We start from the raw sequence: 20155 nt of genomic DNA, 5'->3' as shown, positions 1-20155 counted from the left end.
ATAAAGAAATGAAAAGAAAATACTTCTGATCTATATTCAACAGGCAATAAAGGAAAAGAGCAGCTTAGATTGATTTAGAAGTATGGTAGCATAAAGCTATGCTAAGTGTGCTGCTGTGATGAACAAATAAAGAGGTTCACATCTTTGCATCTGCATTTCCTGTCTTCATCATTTTGTTTTTGATGAGTCATTTATTGTGCCTTGAAGCATGTTTTTGATGCTTTTGAATATGTTGTCACACGTTTTGTCTTTTTTGTTTTGGCCAATGAAAACCAGTGTATGCTGTGACATCATTAGGGATAGTCTTTGTTTGTGTCTGCTTTCTGGTTTTCTGTGCTGTTGTGCTATAGGAGGAATCCATGAAAACATCTTTGCAAACATCCTTTCACGCCCTCACGCACTCGCCATGATCCTTGTACTGGGGGGGGGGTCACTGGGGTCATATAGCAATCGCTATGTCTAACCAGCCTTATAGGCTGCTCCACATCGAGCATGCTGTGGCCTTCCATTTTAGTTTTAAAAAAAAAGCCTGGATAAAAATAGAGGTTGTGCTGCCATTTAAGTCTATGGGGCCAAAAAAATGTGTGTTGCCGCACCAAAAATTGTTACCGTACCCATTTTTCCAACACAAGGCAGAGAGTTGGCTTTCTTTGGGGCCTGTGAACAGGCTTCATTAAAAACAATTGCAATCCTATTGTTGTGTAGTCGCACATTAAACTGTGGGCCTAATAGAAGGGCTGCAATAATGACCTTTTCCGGACAAAATGTTGCTCTCTATTTTCAGAAGATGAATACACCAAACGGCAACCTCCTCACTTTCTCACTACAGGTTTTTGGAGGCTTAGCATGCGGTTTCTGTAGTGCCATCTACACTAGTATGTAGTTGCTAAAATCATGCACATTTGGATACCTGTGGATCATCTACTACTACATGGTCTGTGTGCTTAATAATACCTCCTCCATATAACTTCATACTTCTTATGGTCAATCACATTATGGAGTTGCAGGATCTGAATGTGTTTTGTGGACTTCAGAAGAACAGTGAATGTCATAGATAAGTAACAGTAATGTTAGAATCAGCCACATAAAACATGGTCAACTATGCCATCTCTGTGTGCACGTGACCCTGGATCAGGAAGAGAACCATAGGGGATCCAAGAAAATGCAATATCCCTGGTGATATAGAATAGTAAATCTGGATAATCTCTATGCCTTTGTTGTCCCACACTCAATTCATAGAGTTGGATATGGTCAATCGATCTCCATATAGTATATCATGAGGATGTGTAGTGGATAATTATTTAGGGTTGGATATGGTCACTCGACCTCCATATAGTATAAATAGTGTGGATAACGTTGTGAATCTAATAACTTCCTGTTGTTACCTTCAGTGCTGGTAACCATATTATCCAGGATAGGGCTTTGCAAAACCCTCATATGCTAGTAAGAGCAAGGTAGAATGCTTCCTGACACAATTTCTGGGCCAAGATATAACAACGTCGCTCAAGAATGATAAGCTCCAGTCCAGGGGTCCCCCTTCCACCCACCACATTACAGGCAGGCCCGCGTATCTTTCATTCAAAGCAGAACAGGAAAGCTTGGAGTAGAATGGTGGCTGTGCAAGGGTTAAGCCAAGGGAAACTAGCTCAGCCACTGTAATGTCTACCTGGCTCCTGGAATCTAATCAATCCTGAATTAAGAATACAAAAACAGTATGTGTTTTATATATTTTTGTGTGACACAAGCTTTTCTCTTGAATCCAGTACAGATTGTCCTCTTACTTAGGAACATTTTCTACATACTTATCTTGACTGTCTTTTAGTACAGCAGCCAGAACTTGCTGGCTCTTTTTCCAGATAATTAGCCAAGTGTCAGCCATCTTACAGTATAAGAAGAAGACACCGTAGTCAATATGTCTACCTATTTCCACAAAGTTCTAACCAACATTCAAAGATAAAAAGATTATTTCTGACATCAAAGGGTTCTGTAAATATCTCTGCTGTCATTTTAGTAGGGATTGCATCATATGCACAGAAGTTTAACTTTACTTTCCTGTGAAACAACCAAGCACCATTATTCAAAAGAACAAAAAGAGAAATGTACAAATAGTTGGGGATATACTGAGCTTTGGGTCACGGGAGGTTAGCATATGTCCTCCTGTGACCCTAAAAAGAGATCTATGGGATAAAAATAGTTCTCTTTTAAGTCCCATCCACAGTCCCCATGTGGTAAAGCACGTTACTGCAATGTATGTTGAATGGTTCTCCAACACACTATATAGAATATCAGTTGCCACATGACATGCGCTTCCTGGTTTGTGCTCAGATTGCCATAGTAGTGCAATGTCAACAGGGCTGGAGATCATGGAAGAGCTGCCACAAAGATGGCACGGTATTAATGTAGAAGAGGGAGACCTGGACACCCATCAGCAGTAAAAGTCAGTGATCATAAACGGTTGCAGTAAGTGTCAGTGATCATAAAGCTTTTCCTCTAGCCAGATTTGCTACAGATAACTTCAGATCACAGCAACTGCACCAAGTCGTTCAAAGAAGGCCAATGTTTAAAAGGAGAACTATGGGGTTAGGGCTTTTCCCCATAGTTCTCCTTAGGGTAACGGGAGGACACAAACTAGCGTCCTCCCGTCACCCTAAGCTCAGTATACCGCGAGCCATAGCTTGCGGTATACTGAGTCGCCACAGTATACCGCGAGCTACAGCTCGCGGTATACTGAGACGCCGCAGCTGAAACGGATCCCGACAATTATGTCTGGATCCGCCCAGCTGCGTGAGTGACAGCTGGCTCTTCCCATCTAGAGGCAGACCCGGCTGTACCCGCCCCTCCCCCGTCCGTTCTGCCAGTCAGCGCTGGAGGATCGGAGCGGGGAGGGGGGAATCCAGCCCCTCCCCTGTCACAGCAGAGAGCCGTGACAGGATCGAGAAGTGAGCGAACGCAGGTATGTGTTCGCTCACTTCCCGATCTACTGAGCCGACCTGTGACAGTCTCATTGTCACAGGTCGGCTAGAACTATGAGTGAAAAGCACTCACCTCATAGTTCTCCTTTAACTTAAAGGAGAGCAGTACTAAGAGAACTATATAATCTTTCATTGGTGCATGTATACACTATAGTGCTGGCTGCCAGTGGCTTCAATACTTTGTCACTAAGCACAAAAATCAGAGAGATGTTAAATCTAATTTCTAAATACCAATTCAAAATGGAAGCTAGTGGATCACCTATTTATAATGTAACTGAAGGTTCCTGTCCAGCGTTGGAGGCTACGACCATTCTAAATCCCAAGACCAGTGCTACGTCAAGGTCAGACATAGTTATATGAACAGATATGGTGCCCAAACATGTAATAAATATTCCATATGTATGATAATCAGGCTGTGTATGATATTCAAATTTGACAGTCAACCTCCTGGATATGAAGTAGCCCAGACAGAAGGTGTGGTTGTAAGTAAGCCTTATCAGCACAAGTATTCGGTTCTTGTAGCTTCTATAGTCTCCTGTAGCTTAGATACCAAAATTTGTATCATTCAGATATGGCCATTTCAACAGAACAGCCAACACCATGAAAATGTAAAACTAAACAGAGGTGCTGCTGTATGACTAGTATGACTAGAAGATGTAGAAGACAGGTTCCCAAGGGCAATAGGAGATGAGATTCTTAGCACACATCACGGCCATTTTGCTGGTTCTTCCTTCCTTACTATAATAGTTTACAAGGTTTTCATTTGTGGGTGCAATGTTTTGATAATGTGCATAGTGGAGAGACATTTCATTGATCAACAGTGCTGTAACATCTTGGCTGCCTTTCTATGAACGGTCATGTCTGGTGCAAAAAGCTGTCTGCTGCCACAAACAGTATCTAGAAAGGTTAAAGAATTGCCGTTACTATGAGAGGCAGAAATAACAGATCAAATCTGTGTTGTATTCATTTTCTCCAGTTCTACTGTGTATCAAATATACATACACCTTCAGAGCGTGTGCACATCTAGGCAATCTGTGACCATGTGTCAATCATGCACGATACCATGCGTCACAAAGTCGCCCATCACAGACAATTGTGCTGTGGGTCCCATTATTTTTGAATGGCACCCCATTCCAGTTGCGCTGGGCAGATTTCAGCCGCTCATCGTGTATCGCGAAAGGGATTGCCGCGTGGATGTCACCCCATTGAAATCAAACATGCCACGCGGCAATTTAGCAGGACTGTGCGATCCCGGATCATTCAGGTCTGCACCGGGCCTAAAGAGCAACTACAGTTTACTGCACATAACTCCCCAGCTCCTTTGTCAGCCCTTTCTTCTTTGCCCGGTCTATAAATTGGTTCATTGTATACTACTATCTGGATTGGCCTACCCATGATAACATAACTTCGCACTGCTTATCCCAACACCAAACCCTGCCCAGGGTTTGGGAAAAAGAAGTAGCTGGCAACCAGAAGATAAGCTTTTATTGCAAAAGAGACATACACGTTCTCTTCTGCAATAAAGTCCTACATGCCAGCAACTGTTAACATTTGCACTTTAAAGCAAGTCTGTACCTTGCCCATACTAGACATATAATAGGTCTGGTGCATAAAAAGCACAATAAGCAGCATGTATTTACTTTCCCAGGTGGTTCTTTGCTGCCAGACCAAGTGAAAATTTGTAACACTTTCTGAAGGTTGAAACTTACAAAGGTCTATACACACTCCCTTGTGCTCCTGTGTGACAACTACCGGTAGCGACTGGCTGACCTGGCACAAAGCACTTAACTGGGGGCATGTCATATGTGCCTCCATACCCAATAGGACTTGGCATTTTCCAGGGCTCTGACGATGGATTAGACTGGCAGTGGAGCATGAAAAACAACTTACAAGGTAAAGGGGGCCTTAAATGCATCTCCGGATACCTCCAAAGGTCCAAAGGATGTCCAAAAGCAAGCGTAAAAGCAGCAGTGATATAGCTGGGCACCTGGGCTAACTTTATTGGACTTACAAACATGCTCTCGGAACGGAACCCGTTCGTAAGTTGGGAATTTACTGTATTTGGTATATCAGTATGGAGTAGCAGCAACCTGAAAACATAAAGGAGGGAACTTATCAAAACTGGAGCAGTTGCCTATGGCAACCAATCAGCATCTCTCTTCAGTTTGCTCAGGTAAGATTTGAAAATGAGACAGAGAAGCTGATTGGTTGCAGTGCAAATCTGCTCCAGTTTTGATAAATTAACCATTAAATCTGTACATTACAAGACACATTTTTCAGCAGCTTCCTTCTGACCTTAGCAGTGACAGGATGTGGAAACTATGTAGTGACACCACCTAAGTATTAAGACAGCATAGCAGCAACATAATAACTAGTAAACATTATGCCTAGAATTAATCTGACACTTAAAAGATTATAATAAATACCGCGTATCTAAAGCCAAAGCATTTTTTACAATATGGATTATGGAATTAAGGATCATTTAAAATGCAAATTTCTAAAAATTCTCATACAATCCAGAAATACTGTATATATAAAAAATTATATCCTAGAACTGTATTTCTGCATTTGACTCCTCACAACATTCAGCCTGCTGCCACCAATCACTCTCCTTGTCTGACTTTTTGTGTTGAACTACAGAGGTTGCTCCAAGAGGACTTACTCCTACTGCCATAATTGGAAGGGTGAGAATCGGCAGGGACTGCAGAGTTGGGGAGTCCTGTCAATTGGAAAAACCCAAGATATATAAAATGCTAAAACAGACTGTTCTACTCATTAAAAAAAACAAAACATTTTTATTATTTTGTGGACTATGGTAGTTCCTTCCTATGCATAAATGAGTTCTTATACACTTCAGGACAAATCAAATACATGGAGTCAATAGTGGATAAAAAGTTCTAATCAGAATCAGGCTTTTGGGACCTCTGCTCATCAATCTCATTATCAATAAGGTCTAATATATGTATAAATCTATGGTTTACGCAAAGATAAAATGTAGTGAAGGGGTGGGAGTTAAAAACGAAATAAAAGCTTTAAAAGGTGCAACATTCCCAAATTGAATACAAAAAGAGCATGTGACATATGAGTAATATGATTGGTGATCTGGTTCAGAGCAGCCAATAAAAAGTGCTTTCTGCACAATTTTAGCTTGTTCCAAAATCTATGTGTACAGAGGGAGTACAATGAGTTCATATTTTATGTTTTTTAAAGGCCACCAAAGAGGTGCCAGAGTGCTGTTTGTGGCCCTGAAATCACCACTGCTTGAGGGCAGGTTCACACCATTTTCCGGACCAGAAGGGTGTGAACCTGTCCGCAGTTCCAGTGCATTCCAGACCTGACAAAATGTTACATGCAGTATTTTTCTGGTCTGGTCTTGAACGGACTGCCTTGGTGTGAACAGAGGCCAGAAATAGCATAGGGATACATTAGGATGCATTTTGGATTCGGAAACAGACTGGTCTGGAGATGATGTGGTGTGAGGGCCAGTATTCACCAGAATTGTGTCGGAACGCACAGGATTGCACTGCAGCCGGCTAACTTTGTTGTGGGGCGGGAGGGGCGTGACGGTCCATTGAACCCAATAGCACCGTCGCAACGCCATCTGGCCGCAATGCGATCGGACGCACAGGAACTCAAGGCACATCAATGCCTGCGGTCCGGTCTGAAAAAATAGTGCTTGCAGCATTTTTTCTGACCGGACCGCAGGCATTGATGTGCCTAGAGTTCCTGTGCGGCCGGAGGGCGTCGTTACAGTGCCACTGAGTTCAATGGACCGCCACGCCCCTTCCCGACCCTCAACAAAGTGAGCCAACGCAATGCGATCCAGTGCATTGCACTGAAGATGGTGTAAACTAGCCCTTACTGGGCCCTTACAGCATAAAACTTCTACAAGGCACAAGCAGCATATAACTGGGAACCTACAACACAGACAGTCTATACCTGCGGCAGTAGAGGCTAGATCAGATGATTCAGCAACTAGCTAACATGCCCTTGTCAGCACAACAGTTTACTATCTCGGATTATGGCTACAAGGAGACTTTAGCCTGGAGCAACCAGTAAGCAAACTATATCCAGAGTAACTTAGATAAGCAAGTGCTCATAGAGACATTACACACATACACAATCCTTGTATGTAGGTACAGCCTAAGAAAAACACTAGATTATGCTTTCCTCTTCCACTGGTTAACATTTAAGTTTGGGTTCCAAATAGAACCTTAAATGTAAGTTGGCCCTCTCGTCAGAGCACTGCAGGACCTTTTTTAAAGACGCAACTTTCAGGGTATGGAGCACGTAGTACAACTCGATGTCTCTGCCTTATTCAAGTTGGTACCTGTGGACCCCCCCCTTATCCACCATAAAGCAAACATTTGGAGGATGTCATTGTCCATTCCCATCTCAAAATGCTAGTTGCCTGGCTAGTACACTGACCAACTGGCTTCAGTATTCAAGCAAGAAAGTAAACATGACAACCAGAAAACTAGGATTTGCAGAATGAGAAGAATGGCAGATGATGTGCATCCCAGAAAAGGTTTCCTCTACCACAAAACCCATGTGTGCACTCTGACTCTTTGGCTGTGTAGCAACTACCTGGTGCCATAGGTATCCTCATGTGTACTTACTGCAGCTAGAGGGTGGTGGCACTCTTTGTGTGGTACATAAGATTTACAGTGTAAACTATTGTCAAGGAAAATGTTTCTAGTCTATGGAAGCAGACATATTGTACACAAAAACAGAATCTGCTGGAGCGGATAGGCTGGAGGCTCGCTGTTCAGAGCATACAGCATTTTCTTATCATTATGTTATGATACAAATTAACTATTAGTAACAGTATTATTGTAATTGTCATACAGAAAAGACATTCTCACTCTGTAGGCTGTACTTTTTCTTTATTATTGTATAAATAAATATTCAAATGATATCTATGATGAGGATTTATGAAATATTTAATGATTAAGAGCCTATTCACACCATTGTGTTATCCCAGCGCAGGCCAGCACACCAAGCAGAATGCAATGCGCTGTGGTGTCATTTTGAACGTCACCTTCCTGCAGCTCTAGAATGCAGCTGCACAATACATTGTAAAAAATTGGAGCAGAAGCAAATTTTCCTTTAAACTTAGAGGGCCAAGCTAATGCAGGACGTGGCAAAGCGGATTTGCGGCACATGCGTACCCCCAACATAAGCAGTTGTAACCGAGCCCCAGGCAAAAATACACGAAGGGCTTGTTTCCACCATCGTCAGACCAGAACCAGACCATAACGTTTTTTTAAACGCACCAGAAATGCATCCCCATGTATTCTTATCATATTTTAGGGCTGCAGTTCCCAGCAGTGTAGTCAGTTCAAGTGCTTTCAAAAAAAGTACTGCAGGCACGTTTTTTTCTAGTCTGGAACGTACCGGAACGCAACAAAAACGTGTATAAACGCACTGAAACACAAAAAAAAAAAAACCATTAAAAAAAAGAAAGCCCACTATGGGTCACCTTCGGTAACCTAACCAACATTGGACATTTCCTTTATGGAAAAGGGGCATTTTCACCTGAAAATTGGTGACCTTGGCTGTGTTCTGTGTGTCCTGCAAACATGATGAGCAAACATGCGGACACAGATAGGTTTGTCACCTATGTACAAGAATGTCCTGATTATCACACGCAGTGCCAAGACAATGTCTGCATTCCATGGCTCCATGCTTGCTTAACTCCTATGCTCCTGTGAAGGTCACAAACACATGAAAAGCTGAGAAGAAGCAGGAAATTACCTCAGAGACATAATCTGCAAACTAAAAAAAACCGCACTTGAACGCGCAGAAAACGTGTCAAAAACGTATGTAACCGTGTTTGCAAAAAAGCATTCAGATCTGGTCTGGTGATGGTGGAAACAAGCCCAAACCATTTTGTCATTGCCAGTCCTTGTCTCTTCCATATTATCATGCTACACACCATCTACAAAATATCAGAACTAGCAGCACAGCAACCATAGATACAATCGTATTAAATTATGTTTGTACTGTGAGATTTTTGTGTTTCATTATTATGGGTATTACAGCAGTTTATAATATTAATAAATCTCATGTCTAAGAAACCGTAACTTGGAAGATAAGCCTTGGGTTCAAAAGAAGGAAAACCTCCACAGCACCTCCACATTCCTTTCTGCTATAAATTCTTTTACTTTCCATGTGCACAGAGTTTCGATAGTGCTGATGTCGCCTCGAAAAACTGATTGCAAGTGACAAAGATGTCCAATGGTGATAAAAGGTAAAGCCTTGCATAAGTTCCAAACCTATTAGATGTACCGTATTTTGCGCTCCATAACACGCACCTGACCATAAGACACGGTTAGGGTTCTGTGTAGTTCCTGACAGCTGAGACAGGTGGCGCTGTAATTATAGCACCACCTGTCTTAGTGATCATATAGAGCAGACGAAGAACGGACGTTCTTCGTCTGCTCTAGTGGCTCTATGGTGAGCTCCTATGCCGTGGGTCATGGGCCCCCCAGATAGGAACACTGTTGTTCCTTTCATACAAGTGATCTAATCAGATTTGTATGAAAATGTGCGGCGGCTCCACACTATACATTTAGCGCTGCTTGTCAGGAGGAGCAGGGCTAAATGTACAAAAAAACAACTCGCCCGGTGCACGAAACTGCATGTCCCGGGTGGCAGGGATTCCACATCGATGGGTACACCGTCAGCCCCGCCGCCTCAGCTCTCACACATTGGCTCCGTAAGGCCCCGTTCACATTGAGCGGATTTCCGCTTGTAAATCGCACATATTGCCGCGCGATATCGCGAGATCTCGCTCATTCTATGCTTTTCAATGACGCTTTTAAATCTACTGCGCAATATCGCCTGTCGTTCGTTGCTGTCACTCGTCGCTGTGCAGGATGCTTTTTGGCGCGGATGTCGCATGATTTTGCTCTTTTTGCATGCAGCCCAATAGTGAAAGTTGTGCGATCGTCGCCCGAAAAGTCGCGATATATGGATCGCGCGGAAATCCGCTCGAGGTAAGTGTCGCTCAGTGTGAATGGGCACTAAGACGCACAGACATTTTTGCCCGCCTTTTGGGGGAAAAATAGTGCGTCTTATGGAGCAAAAAATACGGTAATTTGTAAACAGATCCAGGCAGAATTGCTGCATGGACCAACGTCTCCGGCTCCAGCTGACATTTTTGAGAGCCCGGAAAAATAAATTATATTTGACTCTTCAGAGCAATCCAGATCTTTGCTTGGTCAAATGATTGACCAATGATAGAGAACCCTATCGATCCTGGGATGGGGGTAAAGAAAACCAGAAGTTGTTCATAACAACTAGTCAGGATACAGCTTTCATGATCTAAGCAGGCCTCAAAACATGACAAGATTTGGACTGTTTGCCATCTGTAGACGTACCATGTAAACACTGCAAGGTCTTGTGCAGGCTAGGGCAATGCCAACAGTAAGATGTCTGCACCTAAAGTCTCTTAGATTATTTACTGGGTAGTTATTATGTAGCATGAGGCTGTATATTCTGCAATATTTACATTTTTGGTAAACTCATTCAATGAATCCAAGCTCTGAAAGCTGAGATAACATGCACTGCATTGATGCATTACTAAACACTGATGTTTAAGCAAATACAAGAATACGGAACATAATGTTTTAATTAAATAAAAGAATTTGAGTAGTTCTCCAACTATGAATGATTAACCTAAAATCCGTTCTGATATCGCTGTTTTAGCCCTCGTTCACACCTGAACGTTTTGTAGCGCGTTCTACGCTCGAAGAACGCTCTACAAAACGCTCAAAAATTAGAAATTGCATTGTAGTCAATGGACTCGTTCACACCTTGCCGTATTTCCGCCCGTCCCGAACGCGCTCCAAAACGGCCCACGCCTGAAAAGGTACAGGTACTACTTTGGGCCGTTTTGTAGGGCGTTTTGTAGGGCGTTTTCCATTGGAATACAGCCAAGTAGCCTTCGGGGTCGCGCGACTTTTTTTTACCGCGAATCACGGTTAAAAAAAACGTGCGACAGCCGCTCTTTTGCAATACGCCTAGGTGTGAACCCAGCCTTACTAACCTGACAGCTGAATATTCTAAAATAGGAAACCTTCATTTTGTTTGCAAATAATAATATTAAAGTTTCTTACTACCAGCAAGAATGAGTCCTTACATTTAACGAGCACTTAGCGGGCATCCACTCAGCTGCTGCCCACCACGTCCCTCACCTTGTTGTGTCACTGCCGCATCGCCAGCCGTCCCATTAAAGTGAATGGGACTGTCGGTGAGTCAACAGCGGGTCAGAGGAGGAGCCACTGCACAGAGATGACAGTTGCTCTTTAAAAATTATGATTTAAATCGACTTGATTTAAATAAAATCCACCCTGTACATAACAGAATAAAATCTGACCATTGTCAGCACCCCTGTCAGTGTCTCAGTCCTGCATCTGCCACTTTTGCTGGACAGTTTGGTCTTTTAAAGGAAGTTAAAAAAATAAAAGAATTTACTGGCCGGATCACCATGTGAAAATAAAAGCCTCCAAAAAACAAATACAGCCACCACATTTAAGAATTGGTAATCTGTAAAATATTACATTTTCCATGCAAAAAGGAGTGGATATACAGGTGATTGTTCAGCACAAACAGTGCTGGGGAGTCCTGTTATGTCACGCTTGGATCTCACTCCCTGTCTGCACACAGAGAACATTCATTCACTAAAGTCTGTGGCAGAGGGACAGGCTCAGCACAGGTGTGAGCTCTGTGTCAGCACGGCGTCCTGTATTTGCTGTCAGCAATTACAGGGAGCTGGGATGCAAACTGAACACGTCTGCTTCCATGGTGAGGTCTGCTTAAAAAAAAAGAGGAAGAAGGGGGACTGGCAGGATCACCAGGTATTTCACAGCAAAGCAAGCAATACAAAAAGAACAGGCTATATTTACCATAAGGTACATGAAAGTACAGGCACATACATGCCATAACAGTATTTGGGGTAACATACACTTTAATGTACAGGCCATACAAAGAGGGAGGAGGAGGTGAAGGGGTTTAAGGTACAGGTCACATACAGTGGGAGGATGGAGGTCAGGGGGTTCATGTACAGGATAAGAAGGGAGCTCAAGGCATTAGTATACAGACACTCCAGAGACATTATGGGGACAAGATGTACAGGAGAGTGGGTGTGTGTGTCAAAGGGTTAAAAACAATCGCACAATAAAAATGCATTAAACTGCCTCCACCACCACCTGTTGCTTCCTAGAAACCCATTTATGAAACTTGCTCTTCCCTTTCTCTGTTGAGAGGAAGGGGCGGGCTCTCCAATGTAAACAGTTGTACTGTTTACATTTGTTATCGCTGTGATTGGCCATCACAGCAATCACAAGGCACAGACCCACTCTGATTGGCTCTGCCCATTTTGCCTATGATCTGTGCTGTACTATCATAAACAGGGTGAGCGGACAAGATGTAAATAGAGTACTAAACACCACATCCACCGTTTTAAAATGTATGGCAGTAGTGTACTGGTCAAAAGTGAAAAGCCCTGAAGTACTACAACTATGCCTGGATAGATCACAGAAGCCTTTCTGTCCACTGTGTGCATTTCAGATTTTTCTTTCGTGTTTTCACTAGAGCGCACTCTAAATGCGCCATAATATGTAGAGCAGCAGCAAAGCCCATTGATGAAATGATAGCAACAGTAATAATCTGCAGAGAGCTAAATAGTAGTAAAAAAAATGTGCAGTTGCTCCTTCATTGTCCAAGGCCGGAGAGCTCCTACAGCAGTTGGCATTACTTATCTACAAGAAGGAATGTCTGAGTCCCAAAACTTTAAAGCTGAATTCTGGGCACACATTTTTTTTTTTATATATTCCTCAATAGGCAGAGAGGATATATAATACATTGGTGGTGATTTATCAAAACTGGAGCAGTTGCCAGGGCAACCAATCAGCATCACTCTTCAGTTTGCTCAGTTCGGATTTGAAAATGAGAGATGGAAGCCGATTGGTTGCAATGCAAATCTGCTCCAGATTATGTCTGTGCCAGTTTTGATCAATTCCCCCCATTGAGTGGAGTTCATCAAAAGTGGAGAACACAAAATCTGGAGCACTTGTACAGGGCAACCAATCAGCCTCTCTCTTCAGTTTGTTCAGTTAAAATTTGAAAATGAAAGAGAGTAGCTGATTGGTTGCCATGCACAGCTTCTTGTCTGCTCCAGTTTTGATAAATCCTCCTCATTCTGTTTGCACAAAATGCTTTTGCAAACCCAGAAATCACATTATGAACATAGCGGTGACATAATCACTGTGAAAGTCATCTAGCACTGTGCACAGAGCAGAGGGTGGACCCAGCACTACAGAAAACTACAGGAGGGGGGCGGATACAGGACCAGTCACCCTGCACAAGGAGAGAGAGCAGGAAGCTCCTGCACACCCTTCACAAGGCTTCACTTTGGACAGATGTGGAAGAAATACAGAAGATTGAAGGAAGAATACACGTGCCTCTTGTATTAGGACAATATTTGTTTGTCCCAGAGATGAGCATTGAACATTTTATTACCATACAGCTAAAACTATATGAGCAGAGACAGAGCCCAAGTCAAAGCAGGGATTTTACATTTCTCATATTACATCCGGCATATGTAACAGAAAACTACAAAGCACAGCGATACTCTAATCATTATGTGTCATTACTAAATGGCAGGGAAACGTGAAAGGAAACAAAAGAACTTACACACAAATTAGATTTCACAAGGTCACTAAATAAGGTCAATTAGCGCTCTAATAAACCTCAAACCACTTGCTCTTAAATACAAATGACTCCGTCTCCACAATAAAAGGAGGTTACAATTCCGCCCTCCATCATTGTTCTGACACTGACACATAACATGCTCTGTAGCCAATGTTTAAAGCCCGGTATTAATAACAAAGCAAGAACAGCGCACAGCCAACATAACATGTAAACAAAGCAGCAGAAGTACTTTGCATAGTGTATGTAAAAGAATGCATTTCCTATTCATATCGGACAAACGCACTTCTCAGACATTAGAAGTTCGAAAAGGTAAAACAATTTAGAGGCAGAACCAATGGGATTGAAATATCTGTCTGTAAAGCTGGCCATACACAGAGCGAATTTCAGGAGATTCTTGTGAATCCGTTGAAATTCAAGCCATGACATTCAGAGGACAACCTTTGACTGAAAAACTGAACGGGCCAGGCAGAAAATTGTTGGCCAAACAGTGACTGCAGCCAATCAGCTGTCGTCACTGTTTTGGTATTCAAGTGGCCATTCGCCTGCATTTGCTGGAAAAGAATTGTCCAAGAGACCCAAGTAAAGCACTTTGACTTACCCGAACCCCGCAGCTGGCTCAAAGACAACTGCAGCAACCACCTCCCCTCCCTAACCCCATAGTTCTCTTTTAACAGCTCCTTTTGGTCTAGGGAGGAAAATAAAAAAAACTTATGCCACTCGATCCTCAGAGCCGGCTTGCACTTAGATCGGTCCTTCCAGCCTTGCCCCCTCCGCTCTAGCAGCCTAAGGTCCTGTTAGTCATCACGTCCAATACACTGTGTATAGGACACCATGGGACATACCATTGCTGGAGTGTAAGAGGAGACAGGCTGGAGAGAGCATTGTCACAGCCAGCCGGTTCTGAGGTTCGGGTGAGCATTTCTTTGTTATTTTCCTCCCTAGACCAAAACAAGCAGTTAACCCTTGCAGTGCAGGGGTAGCCTCACTGCAAGGGTTAATAATAGTTTTGCCCGGAGTTAGTCTTGCAGTGTGGGAGCAGTTGTTCACTTTAACTGTCCTGAATATGACACTGCTATATGACTTTCAAACCACAGGCAACTGTAAACACCAACACACGCTGGCATTTCTGTGGGGAAACTGCTGCAATTCTGTTGTGTTGTGCTAATCCCTACAAGTAAGGCCGGGTACTTTAAATTCACACATTCATTATTTCAATATCAACTTCCAATGCCCATTTTGTATTACGGTTTGCAACCTCTACAGTACCCGCTTATCACAAACAATGCTAATATCATAGCCAACTGATGCCACCTACTGATACGGAGCTGCAAGGAGAAAAAGGTTATGAAACAATCTGCACCACAGAGACGCATCTCTGAAAACTGGAGCAAAAACGTTTTCTATTCTCCTGAAGAAAAACATGAAACCTCATTGGTTACTACAGACAACAGCTTCAATCCCGTCTTCTCCAGTTTACATGAATCAGGTTCCTTGATTAGAAAACAAATATCAACAAGTTTTAATGAGAGATATTTACACACACTCATAAAATGAAGACGTTTCCTTTCAATGTAAAACCTTCATCACAGTGACAGCTCAGCACAGCGTTACATCACAAACTCTTCTCATAGGACAGGCTCGTTACATTGGAGGGCCAGATTCATTCTTCTTTCATGATAGATATATTGTATAATGATAACGTTGTGACCTGCCACACTGACACTTATGCTGCTATGCACACAACAATTTCCACCTCATTCAACCATCATTCACAAACACAACCGAAAGATTGTAATCAATGTAACAATCACAGCTGGGAAACAACTAAAACGCTTGGTGGTAGTTTGCGCTGATCTGCTTGTTCATCGATGTGACTGAAAGGAAGCTGCAAGTGGTTGTAATTACCTGACAAGTGACTAGAGGTGTGAAGAGGACAACCCCCAGTCCAGTTGTGGAAGTGGCATTCCCCTCCCCTTTGTGACGTGTAGCTGAAGAGCAAGAAATGCCCCGGCCGCAACTGATTAGGCCGGGTGGGGGCGTCAGTGACAGTTTTGCATGGCCTTGGGCGAACTTGCTTCACACCAAGCTCCGCCCATTGCTACAGCTGACACACGTATGTCCAGCATTAAAGGATAAGCGCACTTTAAAACAAAGCCCAACCTCCCTCCCCACAGATGCAAACTTATTTATTACAGGTATTTATATAGCACCAATTTACACAGCACTTTACATAATTGCACATTCACATCAGTCCCCGCCCACAAGGTGCTTACATCCCAAGGTCCCTATCTTATATGCATACATAAGAGGGACAACATAGAGAGGAGCCAACTAACCTTACATCATTCATGTCTTTGGGGTGTGGGAGGAAACCCGAGTACCCGGAGGAAACCCACACAAGCACAGGGAGAACATGCAAACTCCTTGCACATAGTGTCCTGGCTGGGATTTGAACCAGGGACCCCTAGTGCTGCAAGGCAGAAGCACTACGCCACTGTACATACTTACCTCAATCATCATCCAGCGGTGCAAGTGTTCACTGTTCTGGCCGCACCTGCTCATTCGTGCTCCATAGGCTTCTATGGGGTTGTGTCCTGTGGCTGGAGACAATCAGAGATCTCATAGAAGTCTATAGCGCTGTGTTGTGCAGACACGGCCGGGACAGAGAAGAGTTGCGGCACTGCATGAAAACAAACAGCGGAACCTCAGCCGCCATATCAAGGTATGTATGCATCTGTGGAGGGGGAGGGTGGGTTAGTGTAGGTCAGGGGTAAAAGGATACAGAGCACTTCACCTTTAGGCCTCATTTGCAAGAGCAAAAGTGTATATTGCGTATATACGAGCGCATTTGCGTGCACTATTTGCATTCCCAGAATGCATCATTCCTAATAGAAACTTTAATGAACTGTACGCACGTATGTACGCGTAAACATGCACATGCGCGTAAAATACGCAGAAATACGCTGCCCGGACGCATCTTGGTTCCATTCTGTTTTTGCGCATGTTTACGCTACGCAAATATACGGCTCAATACGCAGCTATGTGTATGGAGCCATTTATTTGCATATGGTACAATACGCACATACGCGCGTACACGAATGAGGCCTTATACTCCAGCACTGGACTCCAGGAAACTTTATGGATTAAATACATAAGAGAGGGCTGTTGTATCGCCAAAGGATTGCATTTCTATCCATTTCTGAGATTTACACAGCTCAGTCCCACAGCAAAACCATGTCTGATTTTTCTCTGCCACAGTTAAGTCATACGTAAAGGTCTTGTCCCTCCCCAGCCTATGATTGGACCAGTAAAAGGAGAAGCAGAAGACTGATAAGCTCACCTCTCTGTCACTCTGCTCTGTCAGCTTGCTCCTTGTTACCACATGAGCACTGCAGCACAACTGCTTGGCTCCTTGTGCTGCTTCTCCTTCTCCCAATCTGAGCTCTGCTGTTCAGTGGACTGCAACAGGCTGATATTTAAAAAATACATTTCATAATATATTACTGAATACAGAGCTGTATTCATTGGGTTTTTATGTCTGCCTGGAGTTCAGCTTTAAGCTTTTATTACCTTAGTAAATGAGGTGTTCCAGCAGTTAACTTAGTAATAACACAGACAATAAAAGTAACATAACCTGTTACAAGCGAGCACCCAGAGTGCCTGCTCATACCTTTAGGCTCTCTTACACAAGCTTGTAAAAAGGGTGGCTCAGTATCTGTTCCTGATGAGTACCCCCCCTGAGCTTTGGGGGGCAGGAGGATGAGTTGTGCTGCATTCTTTATGCCGAATGACAGACGCTGCAGGTTTTGTGCATTTCACTTAGTGGTACGTCACTAAAAGTCATACATCTGCTGTGTGTATCTCCTCTATGGGGACAGCAACACAACTTGTATACGCAGAGAGCCCCCCCAAACCTAGGCACGCTATACACAATCCTTGATTTGATGCACAGACCATTGTGCTCCGGCTCGGGGGATCCCCGGGTGCACAGACAAAGTATTCCAATTTATCAGGAAAGACATACAGCCATTATGGAAGTTGCAGGTCCCGGGGCTGGTATTCAGCCATCATTACCTCACAGGACATTGCATGGTAGAAAGTGCACAGATCCGCTGTCCGCACAGCTCACTGGCGGCATGCTTTTTTGGGGTCAGTAAATCACTAGGTGGGAAGGTAAGAATAAGCATGACCGCATGGGAAAGCAACTTGCACAAGTTTGGCTGGGTACAGTTTGGCTGGGTGTTCACGGGTGCTGGGTAAGTGTGTTAACCCTTTGCTGCTGACTCCTGGCGGCTCTTTAAGGGGATCTTAATGTTGGGAGTCAGAGATGGTTTTCCCGATTATGTGATTGGCTGTCCTAGCAGTCACATGATTGGGAGCTTGGCCCACTGACTGATGATTGTAAACAGTGACTGGGAGCTGACAGTGGCAGCTCGGTCACTGTGCTGTGAGAGCGATCTCAGTGCCGAATGGCGGACTGGCTGACGCATATATACATACAGCCAGTGTTACGGTTCACCTATCGTGCTGACGCATACATGCATCACGACGATGGGAAGGTGAAACATTTATAGATCTACTAGATTGTAAGCTCTTATGAGCAGCGCCCTCCTGTACTGCAATTGTATCTGTACTGTCCCCCTCCATTTTGTACAGCGCTATATAAATCCTGTATAATAATAATTATAAAAGGACTTGACAATCTTTCTTACTTTTTTAATTTTTAATCCCTGCTCCTCACCAGGTTCTGTGCCCCCCCATCCCCCTCCCTCACCCGGGTCCTGTGCCCTCCACCTTCCTCCCTCACCCGGGTCCTGTGCCCTCCACCTTCCTCCCTCACCCAGGTCCTGTGCCCTCCACCTTCCTCCCTCACCCGGGTCCTGTGCCCTCCACCTTCCTCCCTCACCCAGGTCCTGTGCCCTCCACCTTCCTCCCTCACCCGTGTCCTGTGCCACCACTTTCCTCTCTCACCCAGGTCATGTCCCCCCCCACCTTCCTCTCTCAGGTCATCTAGAAGCTGGCTGTCTCTTCTTGGTTCTTGTAGCCAGTCCACTGATGAAGTGTATGTGTCGGGGGGTGGCAGCAAGACCCAGAATGAGACCCCCGGCCTCCTAAAGACGCACTACGGGCGCATGTGCCATACATTGCCCCAAAGACTCCTAGAATGCGTGACGCGAATATCCCAGGAGGTTACAGGATGTCATTCCAGAAAAAAGAATACAAAAGTCCAGGGACGGTCACAAAGAAAATAAAAAGGAACTTAAATATATAAATAAATAGGTTGTAGAAAGGGAGGGGGAGTAATATATGAAAAATGAATGAAGAAGGTGAAGGTCCCCTTTAATGCTCACAGCAGGTTGACATTAGCAGTACTACAAGTACCAGCATGCTCCAGGAGGCGTCTCCCAGGTTGTAGCCCAGCACTAGGGGTATCGGAGCGATGTGTGGGCTCGGCTCTCCCCGGTCACACTGTACCTTGTAGGTGTTCTCGGTGATCCTGGCCACGGCCTCCGGGTCCCGGGACATGGCTGCGCTCGTCTCCTCAGTGACCGGCTCTCTCTCTCCGTACACCCGCTAGCTGCGCCCGCCGCCCCGGCTCCTCACCATGCCCGGTTCCAGCCTCTCGCAGCACCACCTCACAACAACTGTCAAAACTTGTGGGAGCGGCGGCTGCGGGCTGAGGAGGGAAGGTGGGGCCGGTGAGGTCAGCAGCAGGTGCCGGGGAAGGGACGTACCTGGGCGGAGTATGGAGGGGGGGGGGGTCACTGGGAGCGCCACACACCGTTCACCTAGAGTCAGCAGGCAGACACTGAGGGGAATGTGAAGAGTGATACACACACGGTGCTCGGTCACTTCAATAAACTTGATACATGTATATGAAGAAAAATTTATTCCACGGTCCACCTGCACCACGAGCTCTATTTATAAACTAGCGAATGGGACTTACACACATTCGCTGGTGGAGAACTAATCCCTTTATTTACACGCGGACCTGGATGGTACTCCACCAGAGAATGTGTGTGAAAGTCACATTCACTGCCTTATAAACAGACTACTATGTTTTTGTGAATTGAGCCCCCTGTTGTTTTCTCCTCAGACACAATTCATGTAGTAGAGTTTCTCTAATTAGGCCTCATGCACACGGCCACGGCCATATAAGCTGCGCCTGGCGATTCCTGCGGTAAAAAATGATTCTTGTGACAGGATTCCCAGGTGTGTCCGTACGGATGTGGCGCTGTGCCCATTCAAATGAATGGCAGGCTGGCAGCAACCGCATTCACTTTGCTTGGCACTACCAAAAAAAATATAAGACAGTGTCTTATTTTTGGTGAAACACGGTATCTACCTGTCATTAACGTGAAGGGGCATAAGGACCGCATCACTATGGACACATCCGGGAATCTCCACAGTGGGGATGCAGATGGTCTAACCCAGGGCTCAAAATTTCAAGTCCTGAGCTACTA

At 44.3% G+C, this 20155-nt stretch overlaps 1 protein-coding gene across 1 annotated transcript in view; it reads right to left on the bottom strand.

Moving 5' to 3' along the window:
* The window catches only part of BAIAP2L1 (BAI1 associated protein 2 like 1), a 112297-nt gene extending 92871 nt beyond the window's left edge, over positions 1-19426 (bottom strand). Inside the window, exon 1 of the mRNA XM_018572145.1 lies at positions 19167-19426. Coding sequence (XP_018427647.1) covers positions 19167-19217 — 51 coding nt within the window. The 5' untranslated portion in view covers positions 19218-19426. The remainder of the gene's footprint in view (positions 1-19166) is intronic.
* Positions 19427-20155: the final 729 nt, after the last annotated feature.

Source organism: Nanorana parkeri, unplaced genomic scaffold, assembly GCF_000935625.1.
Source record: "Nanorana parkeri isolate BGI_ZX_2015 unplaced genomic scaffold, ASM93562v1 scaffold3, whole genome shotgun sequence".
Classification (NCBI taxonomy): Eukaryota; Metazoa; Chordata; class Amphibia; order Anura; family Dicroglossidae; genus Nanorana; species Nanorana parkeri.
This window is presented reverse-complemented; position numbering and strand designations above follow the sequence as displayed.